Raw genomic sequence first — 27,621 nt, 5'->3', positions numbered from 1 at the left:
CTCTTCATTTGAATTTTGCAATCCGAATAGTTTTTGTGGTAAATTATGATAACTTCTTGTGAATTGCGGTTAAATAAAAAAGTAGGGTATTAAATAGGCCAATAGTATTCTGTCAAATGCAACGTTATCAGTGGATTAAAAGTCATGTTCTATTATTTTGTATTAAATTCACAAATGTCAGATATCTCAAACCCCATATATTTATTATATCAGCGCTTGAACACATCGCAAATTTAACATTTTTTAAAACTAGTAAAGTTTATTGATTTCCGCATTTTAAGGAACAAAATGCGCACCTGATTATATTACTCAGTGTCAGTAAATTGCTTAGATTGTTTTTGTTTTAGCATATATAAGGCGTCACGTGCTAAAGGTTCGACGGTTTTTAGGCATTATCGGGTTACAGTACTGAGCTCAATACACAAATAACTCGATATTTTTATGGTTATTGTATTTTAATCGAAGGAATCTTCCAAAATAACCAAAAATTAGAAAAAGCATTCGGGAGACTGAAAAAGTCGCTCAAATTATTACTCGAGCAGTATTAATAAGTTTTAATATCTTAAAAATACAATACAAACGACACATAATAATAAAAACCTTGATAAGGTAGAATACTATCTCTTGAAAACATTCAAATTGCATCATTTGCATTTTCAAAAACACTGCTAGACTAAAATAAAAGGATTTCCTATCTTTTCTTGGATATTTAATGCAATTTAGATAAATAGAAAGATGAGGGAAAACCCAAGTAAAACAAGAAAGTTTTTCGACGACAAAATACAGCAAAAGGTTTAAAATATCCTGAAATTTAAGTTCTCCAGTATAGCATAAACGTTCTCAAAATTATGGGCGCTTGCGTCATATCACGAGACTTATCTTCGTCCACCCAATGTTATACTAATAGTGACTTTTAATATATAGTTGTGTTTCAAAAATATTCAAATTTTTCTGTTCAAAAGAATTCAAATCATCATAAGAAATTGTTTCGATAAGCTCATTTTTATTTGTTCCTAATCATGCTAGAAATATATCATAGCTAACCATTTATATATATATATATATATAATTTATTAATATAATCGTTAAATATTTATTTTAAAGATCGACGATTTAATCGTATCAGACGAGACCATGAAGTGCGAAGCATTCAATGAATTTGCTGAAGTTGCCTCAATTACAAAAGCAGGAGAAGTATCGTTCCTACAATGTGGTCTAACAAGTGAAAAACTGAAAGTATTTAGGCAGAGAGCTGCTGACCGTGGCTTGAAAGTAAGGAGATGTAAACTTGTTGATAACGTTTTTTATCATGTTTATGTATTTTCAAATGTGAATCACACTTGATGAGTTTTGAATTACATTTTTTTCTCATGCGATTTACATGAGTATTTATTAAATTAACGCTGTTTTGACCAACTATTCGTAAATTTAAGATGTTTCGCAACAATTTTCTCCATATTCTTGCTTAAATATGCTTTATGTTCTAATTCAATGGATATTATATGCGGTGAGATTTTGGAATGAGTGGCGAATAAAATCACTTATATTTTTTTCTTTGAATTCGGTAGTTTTGTGCGATTAATGTATAAATAAGAGCATAAATTAATAAAATCGGAAAAATGTCATTGCTCCATATGGACCAGGATTTTATGTGAATTTTGAATTACATTATACAATGGTCGCAATGATAGTGTTTGGATTATCCTCGGGTTATATTTGGAATTCAAATCTGTTGGTATCACTCCTAACGGTCTGAACTGCATTATCTGTTTTTATATTATAAATGTCAAGCTCAATGATCCGCCAATTTTTTTGTGATCCCAAGGATATACCGTGATAAACTTGTTTTCAAAAACTGACCGATAGGAATGATTGCGTTCGCCGGTAAATGATTTAACGCACTATGAAAAATCTAAATATTTTACGCGAACAATGAGGTTGATCAGTCCTAGGACGATATTACATAAGACATGAATGGATACAACCATGTAAATTAACAACAATTAACAATAATCAATGCATTAATATTGGTTCGAATTAATTAATTCTAATCTTACAAAAGTTTTTCTTTGGTAATATTTTAGATTGTAAATAAAAACAATAAACTTATATCAAGATATAGCTGTATTTATATACTTTGTTATATGGGGTTTCAGTGTTAAATATTCCGAACACAAATATAATAATATAAAACAATTTACAATATTTATCTGTCGCTAAATACGCTTGCATTGGGAAACATTGTTGGTTTATTTTTAAAAGTTAATTCCTTTAAAAAAATATTATTTTGTTAATGCGTGTATATTGCAATAGCACGAGAAGGTACATTCACACCTCTCATGCTGAGCACTTATCATATGCAGCCCTAAGAATATTGTAATGTGTCATGTATTTGCATTATTTAAGGCTAGTTTAGAGGAGAAAAATGCCAAACGTATCAAATAAAATCTTTCCGAGTTTTTGTATTTTGCAGCAACAAGAGGAAAAGACTTTTTTCGGTAATTTTTTATGGCTCATCGAATATTTCAAGTTACGAGCAGCCATACGCTTCACATGTTCAAACACTCACATTTTCGTTCGTAACATTATACTACAATACTTGTGTTATATTTAAAAAATTATATAAAATCTCATAGTAAAATGATAATTGACAACTTTGCGCAGCGGATGCAGAGTTGTCGTTATGGTTGAGGAGATTCCTTGGAACATATTCTAAATATAACTTTTCTGAAACGCATAACCTATATTACTGGCAAGTTGAAGTGTAAACAAAATAAACTCCCTTCTTAAATCTGAGTAATTATCAAATTATTAGATCTGTGTTAGTTTGAGGTCACCCTATCTTCTATATACTTACGAGTATATGACCCCACAGACCCCGACTAACAAATTTTGTTAGAATCTTTCGGCTGTTCAATATCTTACCCATATAAATTATTCGCGACAAAAACATATTGAAATTTTACTATCTTTATGTATAAAATATATTGTATTCAGTGTAATTAAAGTTCCTAATTACCTTAAAATTATTATTTCCATAATCTTTTTCAGATCAATACTTTATACCTAGCAGACAAGATCATGGAGCCGAAAGCATTTCATGAATTCGCTCAAGTTGCCTCAACCGTTGAAGCAGGCAAAGTGCAGTTTGGTGTCTGTGATCTGACATGTGAAAAGCTGAATGAATTTGCACAAGGAGCAACTGATTTTGCTCTGAAAGTAAGATAATGGAAAATTGTTTAATTAACTTTTAGAATTCAATCGTATCAGAGTGTGTTTTAATTCAATTCTGTATACCGGCGTGCTTTACGCGATTCTAAATTATGATGTAAAATGCAAGGTAAATATTCCAAAATGCATGCGAAAAAATCTTTATTCAATTTTTTGCATTCGAAGAGAATGGTGTGATTTAAATATATATATTTATTTGGGATAAATTAATGTGCATTTTGATCGAATAAAAAAGTTGGCTAAATAGCTCAATAGTAATTTTTAAATAAGAACTTCAACAGTGCAAAAGAAAAATGATGTGCAATTATATTGGATTAAATTCTTGAATATGCTATATCTCAAACCTCATATATTATATCAGCGCTTGTCGCTTGAACATATCCCGCTTTTGACATTTTCCGCATATTTTAAGGATTCCACAATTTTACGGACCACAACGTGCACCGGATTATGTGACGCACTGTCATCAAATTGCTCAGACTGTTTTTGTTTTATCATACACAAGTCGCACCGGGCTATAAGTGCAAAATTTTCAAGAAATATCGGGTTACAGTATAAAGCTCATTACACAAATAACTCAATATTTTCATGGTTATTTTATTTTATTCAAAATAATTTATTCAAAACAACCAAGAATTAAATTAAGGATTCGGGCTACTAAAAAGACGCTAAATCTTTTTGCGGTAAACATTGGTTATACGTCGGTAAACTTTTCTTTTGCAAATTATACCGTGTCTCGCTATTATCTCTCTGAACATATACGTCTTGTGACCCGAGGACGTCCCTCCAGCTTGAAAAACTTGTTATTACTTGATCTTCTTTGAGATGAGACAAAAAAGAACTAAATTGTCATTTTTGTCAATCACTGGACTGTTTGTTCACTGTGTTTAATCAAACAACGAAACCAACAGATAGATATACTTACAATTGAAATGTCAATTCCGGGGCAGAAGAGTATTTCGATTACACTGTGAAATGATATTTTTGAATCTGGATTAAGTTCCAAATTGGGCCATCGGCCACAAGATAACTTAGTATTACCATGCTTGAGCATGGGAAACGTCGAACATGATGGGACAGTACACATTTGTCTTTTCTTCGGAACGCGTGAGGTAAGTGGACTCATGAGACGAGCGGAACACCCAAGAAAACTGGGACAAAGTTTTGTTCGCCAAAAAATAAAACTAGCAATGATATTGTCTTATGAAATTCGATCAAAAAAAAATACGATATTAATAAATGGGACAATAATAATTTTTCCAAAAAGAATCTCAACTCTCGTGCCAATTCTTTTGCATTAAATTCCCGTATGTGTTATATTTCAAACCTCGTATATGATTAAGGGGATTCACCTAGCATTGTTGAAATTTCTGTAACTACGTAAGTTTTATTGTACCCGTATTTCACGGACCATAAGGCGCGACGGATAATTGGGCGCATTCACAAAAAAATGCTTACTTTGTTTTCTTATTACATAAAGCTCACCGGGCTATGAAGCGCAAATGTTTTTAAGGATTATCGGGTTAAATTACTAAGCTCATTAAATAACAAAACTCCGTGAATAATTTCATGGATATTGTAACTTATCGAAAAAAAAAATCAAACTATCCCTATCTACTCAGTCTTCATATCCCCAAACCGTTACTCAAATACTTGTAACATAGTAAAAAATACACCTAAAAATATTATATTTTGGTTTTGTTTGAGGTTTATTTAAGAAAGTGATTTTTATTTTGATTATGATAATGAATAATTTTTAACATGTTGTACTTAGCAAACAAAATGTTACTATGTTACTATCTTTATACAAAAAATATATTGTATTGAAAGTAATAAAAACCTAACACGATAATAATTACAATAAAAATATTATTCCTATATTTATTTTCCCAGACGAATACTTTTTACATTGCAGACAAGATCATGGAGCCAAAAGCATTTCATGAATTACGTGTTACGTGTAAAGCCCAAATCGGTGCTCCCGTAGTATGTAAACCAAGGTGGCGGACACGAGAATATTGTAAGGAATATTGAAGGCCATAATTTTATTTCAATTTTTCCTATTTTAGTTCTATTACGAGTTCAGGGACCAGCTAAGTGACTCCCGTAGTATTTGCACCTGAAATTATGGCCTCACCCAGACCTGGTACACATACTACGTTCCGGTGTCCGGCATTATTGTTCCCATACTACGTGAGTCCCACAAAATCTAGGTTTCGGATTAGGACAAAACTTGGCTTTCCGATCTGAGATGGAGTCTTCATAACCCAGAAAATCCATAGCAATTGGGCCAGAGAAAGGGTTTGGTTACTTGCTCTGGTTATAAACTTTGTCTACAGATATATAGATGTTTATAACATGTAATTTAGGCAAATGGTTCAGGAATTACCCGGATTAACCGAATTATTAGAAATAGTCTATAAGCAGGAAATTGATTATTGCTGAATGTGCAGAGTTTCTGAGAAATAGAATAACTGAGCCGGAATGATACTAAATTGTCATAGTTAGACAATTCTTATTTATTTATAAAGTTAGGAAAGTCAATGATTTTTTCATTTTGCGTCTATGTACTATCTAATTCAGGGAACCCATGGCTCGCGAGCCATACATGGCTCTTTTGGTGACGGCATATGGCTCCCAGAAAAATCTAAGGCCAAGCTTACTATTGTTACCAGTTCTCAAACTATAAAGTTATTGCAAAATTCCGCAGAACATTTGCCAATACGCTTGAAAACACGTGCTCAACGCCTGTCTATGTTTTGTAAGAGAAGTGCCAGACAGGCATTGTGACAAAACTATCTGCAGCATATTTTGTGACACCCCGAAGCGATAGAGTTGCAATAAAGAAATGTCTTCCGTCCGTTTGTACTGTTCATTTATAATATTTAGCCCTACGGAGAAAGAAAGGCGATGAGTATCGTCGATTTTAAAATGTGTTGCATGTAAACATTCGTTCAAGGCCCTCAGCAGCAATATGCAGCATCAGAAGTCAAATTAAATGTATATTGAGACATTGTATGTGTTGACTTTTAGGTAAAAATTTGATTCATGATTAAGGGAACAAAATGCTGCATGGCTCGCACGGAAATGCAATTGAAAATATGTACCCTTATGACTCTCTTGACCAAAAAGGTTCCCGACCCCTGATCTAACTGTACAGAAAGTCCTATTTAATAGACACTAAACCTAAATTTTCAGAAATTCAGTATTTTCATTGAATTATATTTGAATGGGAATTTCACGCAATGGGATGGTACAGGCATAAATTGCCATGGAATGGGATTGAACAAAAACTATGTCACATGGTCAAGTCAGAATATTACGTAATATTAATTAACGCATCGCAAGGCCTCAAAGAGCTCAGTGAATACAACATTGTCAAATCGCACGCATTGGACCGCCATCCTTTGTTCCCCATAAGCTTCAAATAACTTTAGGCTTCTTCATGTCAAGATTAATGAAGTCCATCATCTCGCCAACGTTGCCTTTTGTCAGCCAATGGTTCTCAGAGACATTTGACATCCTCCATAAAAAACTTTCTATTTTCTTCCTGTTGAAACTTGCCAGAAGTACCAATCAAGTATCTGGAAAATGGATGGATTTTAGGTCTCTTTCTGCGTGATGTTGCTAAAGAGCGATAATTTCCTTCTCTCTCTTCAACGATGTGGGCTGTCGAAACAAAACTTTCAACTTCTTGTCTATTTCCGTAAAACTTATTTTTCCTACCCCTTTCATCGAAACAAGACTGGCAATCTGAATGCAAATTACGCATTGTCGATCGTGGAAGTCGCGCAGTTGTAAACACATCAGGATTTTACTACGATATGTCGTCATAAGTTTACTGTCATTTACGCAAAAACACTATTTATGAATCATTAGAAAAGGTTTTTCAGTCTCTTCACGTTAGTTCATTTAAGAAAGTGGTAACATGCTTTATTTCTATTGCAGTGGGTCGAAAAATTTTTTTTTTTTCATATTGCATCACTATCGTATACAAAGATGTGATAGGAACGATTTGTTTACTTTTGCAAATTGCGTTCTATCTGGCCTTCTCAAACGTGACATTAGTGAAATTTTGAATCAAAATAAGATGGGTTATATCAACTTGAAAAGATGCCGAGGGTGTTTTCTCTCGGGTTTTCTCAATAACTATGACGTCATAAACGTATTCTCGGCTTCAATGTCTCTATGGAGTAACCCCAGTTGTCGTTGCAATATCTCCTTTGTTGTGAATATGAGCTTGAAAGCAATAATTCCTATGTAGAGTGGTCAATATAGGACTGAATACAACAGTTTTTGCCCAGTAGGACGATTTACAATATCCGATTACGTTCTCTACCTTCTAGGCATATATAAATAGTCAAATTCCGAAACTCACATGAAACATTTTAATTTCTGTGACGTATACTATCGTTTAGTAAAAAAATAACCTAATAATACCAGATCATACACTGGGAAGACATAAAGTATTGATGCTCAATAAGTTACAATCAGGCATGACCCACACACACAATTTTTGTCATTTTTGACGAAGCCACGTAAAGCTTCAGGACGAATCTATCTGGTACCCATTATATGCCTCAGGGCGTGCAATTAAAAATCTAGGGTCAACTCATGATCTAGGGCAGGGCTACTCAACAATTTTTATCGAAGGTCCGCAAACAAAACTTCAAAATTATTTGGGTCCGGTCTTTCCAGAACTGATATTTCGGCATCCTTAAACGAGCATTTCCTCGACCGACTAATGATTAGTAGCATATTAAAATTGTTTATTATGATGTTATATTTCTTTTCCTATATATTCAAAACTATGAAAGTCATTTTATGATAGGAAAGTCAAAAAGTGGGGCTGATGATCCAAAATAAATAATTAGGTGCGGTCCAAATCCAATACTCGAAAGGTCCGGATTCGGACCGCGGTCCGCCAGTTGAGTAGCTCTGATTTAGGGTCAAATTGCCTACCTGATATAATAGAGTGGGCCGTTGGTATTGGGTATTCCACTGTAGAAAAAAATTTAAAAAAATTGACAGTGATTTGATCTATTTGAAGGGCTAATGTAAAAATAATAACTGAAATGGCAAAAAGTTAGTTTCAACCACTCTGAAACGAACATCACACAACAGTTTGCATCGCTCTGCACGGCCACCATCGGTTTGCGGAGACGTCGTAACTCACCAAAAGACGAAGTCAAACATCATAATACACGACTAATTCAGATATAGTACGTTTGCGAGAGTCGGTTTTCCACTGTCCCGGATTTACAATCATGGCCCAACTTATCCGTCGGTGAATTAGCGAATGAAATTATGATAAAAAGGAATACTGTAATACAGTATAGAGAGATATTTTGCTTTAAATATAATTTGGTCGATTGAAATACTGTTAGGGTACAATTAAATCGAGTGTAAACAATTATATTTAAAGTAAGCAGGAATTTAGGACTTTTGAATTCCTTTGGCAAGACCTGGATGGTCGAAAACGACGTCTGTTAATCGAAAATATTCAGAGCGTGAGCGTTATGGATCGGACTAAAGGTCGAGATTCATATTATATATAAACTGTCTTATCAGTTTGCTAATCCCAAAAATAAACATCAGAAATAAACTCCCCCTGTTATATAAACCGTTTGCAACCCCTTTACATTGAATAAAGTTGATGGCAAAATGATGAACCTAGGAGAAATAATCAATTTTAATGAAAATACAAATCAACCTGACCTATTAGTAATTTTCCCTGCACTTTATCTGAGTGGAATCAATTACAGAAGCAAATGTATTTTGACATTTCACAACAAAAGTCTAGTAAGAGGCAAATGTAGATCCATTCGCCCGAGTATCTTCTTCTTTTTTATCACAATAATTTAGACTATCTTTCCTGTACGTTTGATAAATCCATTGTTAAGGTATAATACTATCTCTTGAAAATATCTTAATTCGATAATGTGCCCTTACATACACACTGTAAGACTAAATTTTTTAAAAGAAAACAATCAAACGAAAAAAAATTTGAAAAATTGAAAAAAAAAGATTGAAAAGTTGCTAATAGCGGTATTCTATTGCAATTTTTCTGAATGCCGAATATTTTCGTCAGCGTTGCGTGGTAATAATAATTACCTTAATAAATAAATACCTCTATCTCCGTATTTATTATTTTTATATGACACATTTCCATCGACAGATGTATAACATATGCCACGAGCACGACAATAACTAGTTTTTTTTTATCTCGCCCGGAAATTTGATTCCAGTGAAATAACAGTAACATCATTTGAGTTTTGCATTCCGAATAGTTTTTGTTGTAAATTGTGAAAACTTCTTGTGAATTGCAGTTAAATAAAATAGTAGGGTAACGAATAGGCCAATAGCATTCTGCCAAAGGCAACGTTATCAGTGGTTTAAAAGTCATGTTTTATTATTTTGTATTAAATTCACAAATGTGCTATATCTCAAACCCCATATATTTATTATATTAGCGCTTGAACACATCGCAAATTCAACATTTTTTAAAATTCGTAAAGTTTATTGATTTCCGCATTTTAAGGAACAAAATGCGCACCGGATTATATTACGCAGTGCCAATAAATTGTTAAGATTGTTTTTGTTTTAGCATATATAAGGCGTCACGTGCTAAAGGTTCGACGGTTTTTAGGCATTATCGGTTTACAGTACTGAGCTCAATACACAAATAACTCAATATTTTTATGGTTATTGTATTTTAATCGAAGGAATCTTTCAAAATAACCAAAAATTATTAAAAGCATTCGGGAGACTGAAAAAGTCGCTCAAATTATTACTCGAGCAGTATTAATAATTTTCAATATCTTGAAAATACAATACAAACGACACATATTAATAAAAACATTGATAAGGTAGAATACTATCTCTTGAAAACATTCAAATTGCATTATTTGCATAACACTGCTAGACTAAAATAAAATGATTTCCTAACTTTTCTTAGATATTTAATGCAATTTAGATAAATAGAAAGATGAAGGAAAACCCAAGTAAAACAAGAAAAGTTTTTCGCGCTGACAATGATAATTTTGCAATGTTTTTAAACATTCCTAAAAACGACAAATTATAACATAAGTTCAAGAATTCAAATGTCCTAGTTTGAAGTTTTAATTTGACCAGTAAAGCATTTCTCGAAAATATGGACGCTTGTGTTGTATTAAGAGTCTTATCTTTGTCTTCCCAATGTTATACGGATACTCACTTTTAATATATAGTTGTGTTTCAAACGTATACAAATTTTCTGCTTAAGAATTCAAATCATCCTATAAATTGTTCGGAATTGATCCTACATTTATTCCTAATCATGCTAGAAATATATCATAGCTAACCGTATATATACTTTAATATATCCGTTAAATATTTATTTCACAGATCGATGATTTAATTGTATCTGACAAGACCATGGAGTGCGAAGCATTCCACGAATTTGCTGAAGTTGCCTCAATTACAAAATCAGGAGAAGTATCTTTCATCAACTGCAGTCTAACAAGTGAAAAACTGAAAGTACTTAGGCAGGGAGCTGCAAACTGTGGCTTAAAAGTAAGGAGATGTAAACTTGTAGATAACGTTTTTTTCATTATGTTTATGCATTCTCAAATGTGAATCACACCAGTGTTTTAAATTAAATTTTCTTCACGTGCGATTTACATGAGTATTTATTAAATTACCGTCGTTTTGATAAACTATTCGTAAAATTACGATGTTTCGCAACTATTTTCTCCAGATTATTGCTTAAATATGTTTGTTGGTTTAATGTATTGGATATTACATGAGGCCACATTTTGAAATGAGTGGCGAATAAAATCACCTGTGTTTCTTTCTTTGAGTTCAGGTAGTTTTGTCCGATTCATGTATAAATAAGTGCATAAATTAATAAAATCAGAAAAATTTCATTGCTCCATAAGGACCAGGATTTTATGTGAATTTCAAATTACATTATATTATAAACGCAATGATAATGTTCGGAATATCCTCGGGTTAATCAATATTACAGAAACATTACAATTTATTTTCTTTTTTTTTCAAAGGTGAATTCAAATCTGTCGGTATCACTCCGAACTGTTTGAACTTTATTATCTTGTTTTTATATTATAAATGCCATGCTGAATGAATCACCAATATGTTTTGTTTTCCCATGGATATATCGCAATACCCATGTTTTTAAACACGGACCGATAAGTATGATTGCGTTTGTCGTTAGAGCATTTAACGCACTATGAAAATTCTACATATTTTACGCGAACAATGAGCCTGATCAGTCCTAGGAAGATAAATTGTAAAACATGTATGAATACAATCATGTAAACTAACAACAATTAACAATATTCAATGCATTAATAATGGTTCGAATTAAATTATTTCTGATCTTAAAAACGTTTAACGTTGGTAATATTCAGTATTTGAGTTTGCAAAGAAAAACAATAAATGTATATTATATGTGGTTCCAGTTTTGAATATTACGAACACAAATATAATAATATAAAAACAATTTACATTATTAATCTTTCACTAAATACGTTTGCATACGTTGCATTGCATACGTTTATTTTTTTACTACAAGATAATTTCTTTAAAACAATTATTATTCTGTTAATAATTTTGTGTATATTGCAATCGCAAGAAAAGATACATCCACATATCTCATGTTGATCCGGGTACTTATCATATGCAGCCCTGAGAATCTTGTAATGTGTCGTGCATTTGCATTATTTAAGGCTAGTTTAGAAGAAAGAAAATGTCAAACGTATCAAATAAAATCTTCCCAAAGTTTTTGTATTTTGCAAAAAAAGGAATAGACTTTTGTTTGGTAATTTTAGGAGCCCATCAAATATTCTATAATATGAGCAGTCATACGCTTCAAATGTGTAAAAACTCATGTTTTCGTTCTTAACTTTATACTACAATACTTGTGTTTTATTTAAAAACTTATATAAATTCTTATGGTAAAGTAAAATGGTAATTGACAACTTTGCGCAGCGGATGCAAGGTTGTCGTTATGATTGAGAAGATTCTTAGGAACATATTCTAGATATAACTTTTTTGAAACGCATAACCGAGTTACTGGTGATTTGAAATGTAAATAAAATAAACTCCCTTCTTTCAAATCTGAGTAATTGAAAAATTATTGGATTTGTGTTAATTTGAGGTCACCATATTTCCTACAAACTCACGAGTATTGTTCGGCTATGCCTGTTAAAACAGAAAGTTTTAAATTATGCAGCTACGTATTTTACGTAACATATTTTAGACAAAGAAGAGTTCTGACCCAACCACAAATATTGTTAGAATCTTTCAGTTGTTTAATATATTTTCTATATAAAATATTCGCGACGAATACATATTCAAATGTCACTATCTTTATGCATAAAATATATTGTATTCAGTAATAAGTAATAAAAGCTAACAAGTTCATATTTACATTTAAAATTTAAATTATCATTTATATATATATTTTCCAGACCAATAATTTATACCTCGCAGACGAGATCATGGATCCAATGGCATTTCATGAATTCGCTCAAGTTGCCTCATCCGTTGAAGCAGGGAAAGTGCAGTTTGGTGTCTGTAATCTGACAAGTGAAAAGCTGAATTCATTTGCGCATGGAGCAACTGATAATTCTTTGAAAGTAAGAAGTTAGAATGTTGTTGTTCAAATTTTTTGTATTAATACATTTAAAATTAAACGTATTAGAGTGTGTTTTAATTGTATTCTATATGCATGCATTACGAAATTATATGTTATGATTTTATATGCAAGGTAAATATTCCAAAATGTATGCGAATTAACTCTTCGTTTGCATTTTTGCATTCAGAAAGAATGGTGTAATTTGACTATATTTATTTGGGATAATATCTTGTGCATTTAAATAACTCAATAGTAATCCTTAAAAAAGAACGTCAACGGTGCAAAAGTCATGTCCAAATCTATTGCATTGATTACATGAATATGCTATATCTCAAACCTCATATATTATATCAGCGATTGAACATATCGCGTATTCGACATTCTTTCAACTCCGCAAATTTGAATGATTCCAGAATTTTACGGACTACAACGCGCACCCGTTTATATGACGCATTGTCAAAACATTTCTTGGATTGTTTTTGTTTTGTTATACATAAGGCTATACGTTCAACAATTTTTAGGGATAGTCGGGTTACAGTACAAAGGTCAATACCCAAATAACTCAATAATTTTAGGGTTATTGTATTTTAATCAAAGATATCTATTGAAACAACCTAAAGTTAAATAAATGCTTCGGAATACATAATTTAAAAGTCTCTAAAAGTTATGCCGTAAACATCGGTTACTCATGAGACTATCGGAACACGTAGGGCAATTGGGACAATATTCTATAATAGGATTACGTTTTGTTCGAAACTAAACCTAAATTTTCTAAAATTCAGTATTTTCATTGAATTGTCTTCGAATGGGAATATCACGGATGGGATGGTACAGGCATAAATTGTCATGGAATGGATTTGAACAAAAAATATGTCTCATGGTCAGGTCAGAATACTACGTAATATTAACGCATCGCAAGGCCTCAAAAAGCTCAGTGAATACAACACTGTCAAATCGCACGCATTGGAGTATGTCTCATGGAACCCCCGTCCTTTGTTCCCCATAATCACCAAATAATTTCAGACCCATTCATGTCAAGATTAATAAAGCCCATCATCTTGCCAACGTTGCCTTTAGTCAGAAAATGGTTCTCAGGGATATTTGACACCCTTCATAAAAAAAATTCTGTTTTCTTTTTGTTGAAACTTGCCAGAATTACCAATCAAGTATCTGGAAAAATGAATGGATATTAGGTCTCTTTCCGCGTGATGTTGCTAAAGAGCGATAATTTCCTTCCCTCTCTTTAACGCTGTGGGTTGTCGAAACAAAATTTCCCACTTCTTGTCTATATCCGTAAAAGGATTTTTCCTACCCCTTTCAACAAAACAAGACTGGCAATGAGAATGCAAACCACGAATTATCGATCGTGGGAGTCGCGCAGTTGTAAACACATCAGGATTTTTATACGATATGTCGTCATAAGTTTACTGTCATTTACGCAAAACACTATTTATGAATCATTATAAAAGGTTTTTCAGTCTCTTCACGTTAGTTCATTCAAGAAAGTGGTAACATGCTTTATTTCTATTGCAGTGGGTCATCACTATCGTATACAAAGATGTGATAGGAACGATTTGTTTACTTTTTCAAATTGCGTTCTATCTGGCCTTTTCAAACGAGACATTAGTGAAATTCTGAATCAAAATAAGATGGGTTATATCAACTTGAAAAGATGCGAGGTTGTTTGCTCTCGGGTTTTCCCAACAACTATGACGTCATAAACGTATTCTTGGCTACAGTGTCTCTATGGAGTAACACTAGTTGTCGTTACAATATCGCATTTGTTGTGAATATGAGCTTGAAAGCAATAATTCCTATGTAGAGTGGTCAATATAGGACCCAATACATCTGTTTTTGCCCAGTAGGACATTTACAATATCCGATTACGTTCTCTACTTTCTTCTAATATATAAATAGTCAAATTCCAAAACTCACACGAAACATTTTAATTTCTGTGACGTAACCTATACGCTCGTTTAGTAAAAAAAATAACTAAATAATACCAGATCATACATTGGGAAGACATAAAGTAATGGAGATCAATAAGATACAATCAGACATGACCCACACACAAAATTTTTGTCATTTTTGACGAAGCCACGTAAATCTTCAGGACGAACCTATCTGGTACCCATTATGTGCCTCAGGAATTATGTGCCTCACATTGCCCACCTGATATAATAGAGTGGGCCGTTGGTATTGGGTATTCCACAGTAGACAAAATTTTAAAAGACTAGACATGATTTGATCTATTTGAAGTGCTAAAGTAAAAAAAATAAATGAAATGGCAAAAAGTTAGTTTCAACTACTCTGAAACGAACATCACACAACAGTTTGCATCGCTCTGCACGGCCACCATCGGTTTGCGGAGACGTCGTAACTCACCAAAAGACGAAGTCAAGCATCATTATACACGACTAATTCATATATAGTACGTTTGCGAGAGTCGGTTTCCCACTGTCCCGAATGAAATATGATAAAAAGGAATACTGTAATACAGTATAGAGTAATATTTTGCTTTAAATATTATTTGGTCGATTGAAATACCGTTAGGGTAAAATTAAATCGAGAGTAAACAATTATATTTAAAGTTAGCGGGAATTTAGGACTTTTGAATACATGTGCAAGACCTGGATTGTCAAAAACGACGTCTATGAATCGAAAATATTCAGAGCGTGAGCGTTATGGATCGGACTAAAGGTCAAGATTCATATTATATATAAACCGTCTTATCGGTTTGCTAATCCCAAAAATAAACATCAGAAATAAACTCCCCCGTTATATAAACCTTTTGCGACCCCTCTACATTGAATAAAGTTGATGGCAAAATGATGAACCTAAGAGAATTAATCAATTTTAATGAAAATACAAATCAACCGGTCCTATTAGTAATTTTCCCTGCACTTTATCTGAGTGGAATCAATTACAGAAGCAAATGTATTTTGACATTTCACAACTAAAGTCTGGTAAGAGGCAAATGTAGATCCATTCGCCCGGGTATCTTCTTCTGTTTCATCACAGACTATCTTTCCTGTACGTTTAATAAAACCATTGTTAAGGTATAATACTATTTCTTGAAAATATCTTATATCGATAATGTGCCCTTTCATACACACTGTAAGACTAAATTTTTTAAAGGAAAACAATCAAACGAAAAAAAAAATTGAAAAATTGAAAAAAAAAAAGACTGAAAAGTGGCTAATAGCGGCATTCTATTGTATCCTATTAATTGTATCAATAGGGTCATCTTTATTTGTTCCTAATCATGCTAGAAATGTATCATAGCTAACCATATATATATAATCGTTGAATATTTATTTTACAGTTCGATAGGTTAACCCTATCTGACAAAACCATGAAGGGTGATGCATTCCGCAAATTTACTGAAGTTGCCTCAATTACAAATGCAGTACAAGTATCGTTCATCAACTGTAGTCTAACGAGTGAAAAACTGAAAGTATTTAGGCAGGGAGCTGCTGACCGTGGCTTAAAAGTAAGAAAATGTAAACTTGTTGATAACGGTTTTTATCATGTTTTTGTATTTTCAACTGTGAATCACACTTGATGAGTTTTGAATTACATTTTCTTCACATGCGATTTACATAAGTATTTATTAAATTAACGCTGTTTTGATCAACTGTCGTAAATTTGGGCTGTTTCGCAACAATTTTCTCCAGATTGTTGCTTAAATTTGTTTTTTGGTTTAATTTAATGGATATTATATGCGGTGAGATTTTGGAATGAGTGGCGAATAAAATCACTTATATTTCTCTCTTTGAGTTCAGGCAGTTTTGTGTGATTCATGTATAAATAAGAGCATAAATTGAGAAAATCGGAAAATGTCATTGCTCCATATGAACCAGGATTTTATGTAAATTTCAAATTACATTATACAATGGACGCAATGATAGTGTTAGGATTATCCTCGGGTTATATTTGGAATTCAAATCTGTTGGTATCACTCCTATAACGGTTTGAACTGCATTATCTTTTTTTTTATATTATAAATGTCATGCTCAATGATCCGCCAATTTTTTTTTGTGATTCCATGGATATACCGCGATGCCCTTGTTTTTAAACACTGACCGATAAGTAAGATTGCGTTCGCCGTTAAATGATTTAACGCACTATGAAAAAATCTATATATATATTTTACGCGAACAATGAGGTTGATCAGTCCTAGGACGATATTACATAAGACATGAATGGATACAACCATGTAAATTAACAACAATTACCAATAATCAATGCATTATTATTGGTTCGAATTAAATTGTTTCTGATCTTACAAAAGTTTTACTTTGGTAATATTTTAGATTGCAAATAAAAACAATAAATTTATAACAAGATATAGCTGTATTTATATACTTGTTATATGGGGTTTCAGTGTTAAATATTACGAACACAAATATTTTAATATAAAACAATTTACAATATTTATCTGTCGCTAAATTCGCTTGCTTTGGGAAACATTGTTGGTTTATTTTTTTACTAAAAGTTAATTCCTTTAAAAGATTATTATTTTGTTCATGCGTGTATATTGCAATAGCACGAGAAGGCACATTCACACCTTTCATGCTGAGCACTTATCATATGCAGCCCTACGAATCCTGTAATATGTCATGCATTTGCATTATTTAAGGCTAGTTTAAAGGAGAAAAAATGTCAAACGCATCAAATAAAATCTTTCCGAGTTTTTGTATTTTGCAGCAACAAGAGGAATAGATTTTTTTTCGGTAATTTTTTAGGGCTCATCGAATATTTCAAGTTACGAGCAGCCATACGCTTCACATGTTCAAACACTCACATTTTCGTTTGTAACATTATACTACAATACTTGTGTTATATTTAAAAACTTATATAAAATCTTATAGTAATGATAATTGACAACTTTGCGCAGCGGATGCAAGGTTGTCGTTATGGTTGAGGAGATTCCTTGGAACGTATTCTAAATATAACTTTTCTGAAACGCATAACCTACATTACTGGTAAGTTGAAGTGTAAACAAAATAAACTCCCTTCTTTTAAATCTGAGTAATTATCAAATTATTAGATCTGTGTTAATTTGAGGTCACCATATTTTCTATATACTTACGAGTATATGACCCCACAGACCCCGACTAACAAATATTGTTAGAATCTTCCGGCTGTTTAATATCTTACCCATATAAATTATTCACGACAAATACTTAGTCAAATTTTACTATCTTTATGTATAAAATATATTGTATTTAGAGTAATTAAAGTTCATAATTACATTGAAATTATTATTTCCATAATTATTTTTCAGATCAATACTTTATACGTAGCAGACAAGATCATGGAGCCAAAAGCAATTCATGTATTCGCTCAAGTTGCCTCAACCGTTGAAGCAGGCGAAGTGCAGTTTAATGACTGTAATCTGACATGTGAAAAGCTGAATGAATTCGCACAAGGGGCAACTGATTCTTCATTGAAAGTAAGAAGTTAGAATATTGTTGTTCAAATTTTTTTTATTTAATACGTTTTAAAAATTATTCATATTCGAGTATGTTTTAATTGTATTCTATACACAGGCGTACTCTACGAGATTATATGTTTTGATATTAAATGCAAGGTAAATATTCCAAAATGTATGCAAATGAACTCTTCGTTTAAATTTTTGCATTCAAAAAGAATTGTGTAATTTAAATATATTTATTTTGGATAATATCCTGTGCATTTAAATAATTCGATAGTAATTTTGAAAAAAAAACGTCAACGGTGCAAAAGTCATGTCCAATACTATTACTTTGAATACCTGAATATGCTATATCTCAAACCTCATATATTATATCAACGATTGAACATATCGCGCTTTCAACATTGTTTTCAACCCCACAAATTTGAATGATTCCAAAACTTTAAGAACACCAACGCGCACCCGATTATATGACGCATTGTCAATAAATTGCATGGATTGTTTTTGTTTTGTTATACATAAGGCTATACGTTCAACGATTTTTAGGGATAGTCGGGTTACAGTACAAAGCTCAATACTCAAATAACTCAATAATTTTAAGGTTATTGTATTTTAATCAAAGATATCTATCAAAACAACCAAAAATTCAATAAAGGATTTGGGATACTAAAAGGTCTCTAAAACTTATTCCGTTAACATCGGTTACTCCTGAAACGAGCGGAACACGTAAGACAATTGGGACAATATTATATAATGGGATTACGTTTTGTTTGTCAACAAAATTAACATTATGGTATTAGGGGCGCGGTTTAAAACTGATAGGAAGGTAACGCTCTAGGACGATAGTATTTATACATCGTCAAAATCAGAAATCGTTGCGCGTAAAGTCCAAATCGGCGCTCCCGTCGTATGTGAACCAAGATGGCGGACACCGGAATATAGCATGGAAAATTGTAGGCCATAATTTTATATCAATTCTCCCTATTTTAGTTCTATTACGAGTTTGTGGTGTCCGCCATCTTGGATCACATAATACGGGAGTACCACCAAATCTAGGTTTTGGATTAGGACAAAAATTGGTTTCGCGATCTGGGATGGAGTCTTCATAACCCAGACAATCCATAGCGATTGGGCCAGAGAAAAGAGGTTTGGTTACCTGCTCTGATTATGACGTACTTTGTGTACATCAGATATGTAGATGTTTTTAACATGTAATTTAGGCAAAAGCTTCAGGAATTACCCGGATTAACCGAATTATTAGAAATAGTCTATAAACAGGAAATTTATTATTGATGAATGAGCAAAGTTCCTGAGAAATAGAATAACTGAGCAGGAATGATACTAAATTGTCATAGTTAGATAATTCCTATTAATTTATAAAGATAAGAAAGTCAATCAATTTACCATTTCGCGTCTATGTACAATCTCACTGTACATGAAGTCCTATTTAATAGACACTGAACCTAAATTTTCAGAAATTCAGTATTTTCATTGAATTGTATTTGAATGGGAATCTCACGGAATGGGATGGTACAGCCATAAATTGCCATGGAATGGGATTAAACAAATAATATGTCACATGGTCAAGTCAGAATATTACGTAATATTAATTAACGCATCGCAAGGCCTCAAAGAACTCAGTGATTACAACATTGTCAAATCGCACGCATTGGACCGGCGTCCTTTGTTCCCCATAAGCTTCAAATAACTTTTGACTTCTTCATGTCAAGATTAATAAAGTCCATCATCGCGCCAACGTTGCCTTTTGTCAGCAAATGGTTCTCAGGGACAATTGACACCCTCCATAGAAAACTTTCTATTTTTTTCCTGTTGAAACTTGCCAGAATTACCAATCAAGTATCTGGAAAAATGGATGGATTTTAGGTCTTTTTCCGCGTGATGCTGCTAAAGAGCGATAATTTCCATCCCTCTCTTTAACGCTGTGGGTTGTCGAAACAAGATTTCCCACTTCTTGTCTATATCCGTAAAAAGTATTTTTCCTATTCTTTCAACGAAACAAGACTGACAATCGGAATGCAAATCACGAGTTATCGATCGTGGGAGTCGCGCAGTTGTAAACGCATCAGGATTTTAATACGATATGTCGTCATAAGTTTACTGTCATTTACGCAAAAACACTATTTATTATTCATTAGAAAAGGTTTTTCAGTCTCTTCACGTTAGTTCATTCAAGAAAGTGGTAACATGCTTTATTTCTATTGCAGTGGGTCAAAAATAATTTTTTTATATTGCATCACTATCGTATACAAAGATGTGATAGGAACGATTTGTTTACTTTTTCAAATTGCGTTCTATCTGGCCTTCTCAAACGAGACATTAGTGAAATTTTGAATCAAAATAAGATGGGTTATATCAACTTGAAAAGATGCCGAGGCTGTTTGCTCTCGGATTTTCCCAACAACTATGACGTCATAAACGTATTCTTGGCTACAATGTCTCTATGGAGTAACCCCAGTTGTCGTTACAATATCGCTTTTGTTGTGAATATGAGCTTGAAAGCAATAATTCCTATGTAGAGTGGCCAATATAGGAACCAATACATCAGTTTTTGCCCAGTAGGACATTTACAATATCTGATTACGTTCTCTACCTTCTAGGCATATATAAATAGTCAAATTCCAAAACTCACACGAAACATTTTAATTTCTGTGACGTAACGTATACGCTCGTTTAGTAAAAAATAACCTAATAATACCAGATCATACATTGGGAAGACATAAAGTAATGAAGATCAATAAGTTACAATCAGGCATGACCCACACACAAAATTTTTGTCATTTTTGACGAAGCCACGTAAAGCTTCAGGACGAAACTATCTGGTACCCATTATGTGCCTCAGGAATGTGCATAAGGGCGTGCAATTAAAAATCTAGGGTCAACTCATGACCTAGGGTCAAATTGCCCACCTGATATAATAGAGTGGGCCGTTGGTATTGGGTATTCCACAGTAGACAAAATTTTAAAAGACTAGACAGTGATTTGATCTATTTGAAGGGCTAAAGTAAAAAAAATAAATGAAAGGGCAAAAAGTTAGTTTTAACTACTCTGAAACGAACATCACACAACAGTTTGCATCGCTCTGCACGGCCACCATCGGTTTGCGGAGACGTCGTAACTCACCAAAAGACGAAGTCAAGCATCATAATACACGACTAATTCTGATATAGTACATTTGCGAGAGTCGGTTTTTTCACTGTCCCGGATGTACAATCATGGCCCAACTTATCCGACGGTGAAATAGCGAATGAAATTATGATAAAAAGGAATACTGTAATACAGTATAGAGTAATATTTTTCTTTAAATATTATTTGGTCGATTGAAATACCGTTAGGGTAAAATTAAATCGAGAGTAAACAATTAAATTTAAAGTAAGCGGGAATTTAGGATTTTTGAATACATGTGCAGGACCTGGATTGTCAAAAACGACGTCTATGAATCGAAAATATTCAGAGCGTGAGCGTTATGAATCGGACTAAAGGTCAAGATTCATATTATATATAAACCGTCTTATCGGTTTGCTAATCCCAAAAATAAACATCAGAAATAAACTCCCCCGTTATATAAACCTTTTGCGACCCCTCTACATTGAATAAAGTTAATGGCGAAATGTTGAACCTAAGAGAATTAATCAATTTTTATGAAAATACAAATCAACCGGACCTATTAGTAATTTTCCCTGCACTTTATCTGAGTGGAATAAATTACAGAAGCAAATGTATTTTGACATTCACAACTAAAGTCTGGTAAGAGACAAATGTAGATCCATTCGCCCGGGTATCTTCTTTTGTTTCATCACAATAATTTAGACGATCTTTCCTGTACGTTTAATAAATCCATTGTTAAGGTATAATACTATCTCTTGAAAATATCTTAATTCGATAATGTGCCCTTTCATACACACTGTAAGACTAAATTTTTTGAAGGAAAACAATCAAACGAAAAAAAAAATTGAAAAATTGAAAAAAAAAAAAGACTGAAAAGTTGCTAATAGCGGCATTCTATTGCAATTTTTCTGAATGCCGATTATTTTCGTCAGCGTTGCGTGGTAACAATAATTACCTTAATAAATAAATACCTCTATCTCCGTATTTATTATTTTTATATGACACATTTCCATCGACAGATGTAAAACATATGCAACGAGCACGAAGTTTTTTTTTTTTTTTATTTCTCCCGGAAGTTTGATTCCAGTGAAATAACAGTAATGAACTCTTCATTTGAGTTCTGCATTCCGAATATTTTTTTTTGTAAATTGCGATAACTTCTTGTGAATTGCAGTTAAATAAAATAGTAGGGTAACGAATAGGTCATTAGCATTCTGCTAAATGCAACGTTATCAGTGGTTTAAAAGTCATGTTCTATTATTTTGTATTGAATTCACAAATGTGCTATATCTCAAACTCCCTATATTTATTATATCAGCGCTTGAACACATGGCAAATTTAACATTTTTTAAAACTCGTAAAGTTTATTGATTTCCGCATTTTAAGGAACAAAATGCGCACCGGATTATATTACGCAGTGTCAATAAATTGCTTAGATTGTTTTTGTTTTAGCATATATAAGGCGTCACGTGCAAAAGGTTCGACGGTTTTTAGGCATTATCGGGTTACAGTACTGAGCTCAATATACAAATAACTCAATATTTTTATGGTTATTGTAATTTAATCGATGGAATCTTTCAGAACAACCAAAAATTATAAAAAGCATTCGGAGACTGAAAAAGTCGCTCAAATTATTACTCAAGCAGTATTAATAAATTAATAAAATCGAAAAAATGTCATTGCTCCATATGGACCCGGATTTTATGTAAATTTTAAATTACATTATACAATGGACGCAATGATAGTGTTTGAATTATCCTCGGGTTATATTTGGAAATCAAATTTGTTGGTATCACTCCTAACGGTTTGATCTGCATTATCTTTTTTTATATTATGAATATCATGCTCAATGATCCGCTAATTTTTTTTGTGATCCCATGGATATACCGTGATACCCTTGTTTTAAAACACTGACCGATAGGAATGATTGCGTTGGCCGTTAAATGATTTAACGCACTATGAACAATCTATATATTTTACGCGAACAATGAGGCTGATCAGTCCTAGGACGATATTACATAAGACATGTATGGATACAACCATGTAAATTAACAACAATTACCAATAATCAATGCATCATTATTGGTTCGAATTAAATTATTTCTGATCTTACAAAAGTTTTACGTTGGTAATATTTTAGATTGCAAATAAAAACAATAAATTTATATCAAGATATAGCTGTATTTATATACTTGTTATATGGGGTTTCAGTGTTAGATATTACGAACACAAATATAATAATATTAAACAATTTACAATATTTATCTGTCGCTAAATACGCTTGCATTGAGAAACACTGTTGGTTTATTTTTTTACTAAAAGTTAATTCCTTTAAAAAATTATTCTTTTGTTAATGCGTGTATATTGCAATAGCACGAGACGGTACATTCACACCTCTCATGTTGAGCATTTATCACATGCAGCTCTAAGAATCTTGTAATGTGTCGTGCATTTGCATTATTTGAGACTAGTTTAGAGGAGAAAAAATGCCAAACGTATCAAATAAAATCTTTCCGAGGTTTTGTATTTTGCAGCAACAAGAGGAATAGACTTTTTTTCGGTAATTTTTTATGGCTCATCGAATATTTCTTCAAGTTACGAGCAGCCATACGCTTCACATGTTCAAACACTCACATTTTCGTTCGTAACATTATACTACAATACTTGTGTTATATTTAAAAAATTATATAAAATCTCATAGTAAAATGATAATTGACAACTTTGCTCAGCGGATGCAGAGTTGTCGTTATGGTTGAGGAGATTCCTTGGAACATATTCTAAATATAACTTTTCTGAAACGCATAACCTATATTACTGGTAAGTTGAAGTGTAAACAAAATAAACTCCCATCTTTTAAATCTGAGTAATTATCAAATTATTAGATCTGTGTTAATTTGAGGTCACCATATTTTCTATATACTTACGAGTATATGACCCCACAGACCCCGACCAACAAATATTGTTTGAATCTTCCAGCTGTTCAATATCTTACCCATATGAATTATTCGCGACAAATACATATTGAAATTTTACTATCTTTATGTATAAAATATATTGTATTCAGTGTAATTAAAGTTCCTGATTACATTAAAATTATTATTTCCATATTCAATTTCCAGATCAATACTTTGTGCCTGAAAGACAATATCATGGAGCCAAAAGCATTTCATAAATTCGCTCAAGTTGCCTCAACCGTTGAAGCAGGGATAGTGCAGTTTGCTGTCTGTAATCTGACATGTGAAAAGCTGAATGAATTTGCACAAGGAGCAACCGATTTTGCTCTGAAAGTAAGATAATGGAAAATTGTTTAATTAACTTTTAAAAATCAAACGTATCAGAGTGTGTTTTAATTCAATTCTGTATACCGGCGTGCTTTACGCGATTCTAAATTATGATGTAAAATGCAAGGTAAAAATTCCAAAATGCATGCGAATAAATCTTTATTCAATTTTTTGCATTCGAAAAGATTGGTGTGATTTAAATATATATATTTATTTGGGATAAATTCTTGTGCATTATGATCGAATAAAAAAGTTGGCTATTAAATAGCTCAATAGTAATTTTTAAATAAGAACTTCAACAGTGCAAAAGATCAATGATGTGCAATTATATTGGATTAAATTCTTGGATATGCTATATCTCAAACCTCATATATTATATTAGCGCTTGTTGCTTGAACATATCCCGCTTTTGTCATTTTCCGCATATTTTAAGGATTCCGCAATTTTACGGACCACAACTTGCGCCGGATTATGTGACGCACTGTCAGCAAATTGCTCAGATTGTTTTTGTTTTATCATACACAAGTCGCACCGGGCTATAAGTGCAAATTTTCAAGAAATATCGGGTTACAGTACAAAGCTCATTACACAAATACCTCAATATTTTCATGGTTATTTTATTTTATTCAAAATAATTTATTCAAAACAACCAAGAATTAAATTAAGGATTCGGGCTACTAAAAAGTCGCTAAATCTTTTTGCCGTAAACATTGGTTATACGTCGGTAAACTTTTCTTTTGCAAATTATACCGTGTCTCGCTATTATCTCTCTGAACATATACGTCTTGTGACCCGAGGACGTGCCTCCAGCTTGAAAAACTTCTTATTACTTGATCTTCTTTGACATGAGACAAAAAAGAACTAAATTGTCATTTTTGTCAATCACTGGACTGTTTGTTCACTGTGTTTAATCAAACAACGAAACCAACAGATAGATATACTTACAATTGAAATGTCAATTCCGGGGCAGAAGAGTATTTCGATTACACTGTGAAATGATATTTTTGAATCTGGATTAAGTTCCAAATTGGGCCATCGGCCACAAGATAACTTAGTATTACCATGCTTGAGCATGGGAAACGTCGAACGGGATGGGACAGTACACATTTGTCTTTTCTTCGGAACGCGTGAGGTAAGTGGACTCATGAGACGAGCGGAACACCCAAGAAAACTAGGACAAAGTTTTGTTCGCCAAAAAATAAAACTAGAAATGATATTGTCTTATGAAATTCGATCAAATAAAAAATACGATATTAATAAATGGGACAATAATAATTTTTCCAAAAAGAATCTCAACTCTCGTGCCAATTCTTCTGCATTAAATTCCCGTATGTGTTATATTTCAAACCTCGTATATGATTAGGGGATTCACCTAGCATTGTTGAAATTTCTGTAACTACGTAAGTTTTATTGTACCCGTATTTCACGGACCATAAGGCGCGACGGATAATTGGGCGCATTCGCAAAAAAATGCTTACTTTGTTTTCTTATTACATAAAGCTCACCGGGCTATGAAGCGCAAATGTTTTTAAGGATTATCGGGTTAAATTACTAAGCTCATTAAATAACAAAACTCCGTGAATAATTTCATGGATATTGTAACTTATCGAAATAAAAATAAAACTATCCCTATCTACTCAGTCTTCATATCCCCAAACCGTTACTCAAATACTTGTAACATAGTAAAAAATACACCTAAAAATATTATATTTTGATTTTGTTTGCGGTTTATTTAAGAAAGTGATTTTTATTTTGATTATGATAATGAATAATTTTTAACATGTTGTACTTAGCAAACAAAATGTTACTATGTTACTATCTTTATACAAAAAATATATTGTATTGAAAGTAATAAAAGCTAACACGATAATAATTACAATAAAAATATTATTCCTATATTTATTTTCCCAGACAATTACTTTATACCTTGCAGACAAGATCATGGAGCCAAAAGCATTTCATGAATTACGTGTTACGTGTATAGCCCAAATCGGTGCTCCCGTAGTATGTGAACCAAGGTGGCGGACACGAGAATATTGTAAGGAATATAGAAGGCCATAAGTTTATTTCAATTTTCCCTATTTTAGTTCTATTACGAGTTCAGGGACCAGCTAAGTGACTCCCGTAGTATTTGCACCTGAAATTATGGCCTCACCCAGACCTGGTACACATACTACGTTCCGGTGTCCGGCATTTTTGTCCCCATACTACGGGAGTACCACAAAATCTAGGTTTCGGATTAGGACAAAACTTGACTTTCCGATCTAAGATGGAGTCTTCATAACCCAGAAAATCCATAGCGATTGGGCCAGAGAAAGGGTTTGGTTACTTGCTCTGGTTATAAACTTTGTCTACAGATATATAGATGTTTATAACATGTAATTTAGGCAAATGGTTCAGGAATTACCCGGATTAACCGAATTATTAGAAATAGTCTATAAGCAGGAAATTGATTATTGCTGAATGTGCAGAGTTTCTGAGAAATAGAATAACTGAGCCGGAATGATACTAAATTGTCATAGTTAGACAATTCTTTTTATTTATAAAGTTAGGAAAGTCAATGATTTTTTCATTTTGCGTCTATGTACTATCTAATTCAGGGAACCCATGGCTCGCGAGCCATATATGGCTCTTTTGGTGACGGCATATGGCTCCCAGAAAAATCTAAGGCCAAGCTTACTATTGTTACTAGTTCTCAAACTATAAAGTTATTGCAAAATTCCGCAGAACATTTGCCAATACGTTTGAAAACACGTGCTCAACGCCTGTCTATGTTTTGTAAGAGAAGTGCCAGACAGGCATTGTGACAAAACTATCTGCAGCATATTTTGTGACACCCCGAAGCGATAGAGTTGCAATAAAGAAATGTCTTCCGTCCGTTTGTACTGTTCATTTATAATATT

The 27,621-nt window shown here is 32.8% G+C and overlaps 1 protein-coding gene across 1 annotated transcript in view; it reads left to right on the top strand.

Annotated features, from left to right (window-relative positions):
- The window catches only part of LOC120336047 (uncharacterized), a 98,792-nt gene that overhangs the window by 56,804 nt on the left and 14,367 nt on the right, over positions 1-27,621 (top strand). Inside the window, exons 19-23 of the mRNA XM_078119883.1 lie at positions 1,105-1,272; positions 3,052-3,219; positions 10,618-10,785; positions 12,705-12,872; positions 16,197-16,364. Coding sequence (XP_077976009.1) covers positions 1,105-1,272; positions 3,052-3,219; positions 10,618-10,785; positions 12,705-12,872; positions 16,197-16,364 — 840 coding nt within the window. The remainder of the gene's footprint in view (positions 1-1,104; positions 1,273-3,051; positions 3,220-10,617; positions 10,786-12,704; positions 12,873-16,196; positions 16,365-27,621) is intronic.

The sequence above is a fragment of the Styela clava genome, chromosome 2 (genome assembly GCF_964204865.1).
Source record: "Styela clava chromosome 2, kaStyClav1.hap1.2, whole genome shotgun sequence".
Lineage (NCBI taxonomy): Eukaryota > Metazoa > Chordata > Ascidiacea > Stolidobranchia > Styelidae > Styela > Styela clava.
Note: the sequence above shows the minus strand (reverse complement) of the source record. Positions and strands in the feature narration are given on the sequence as shown.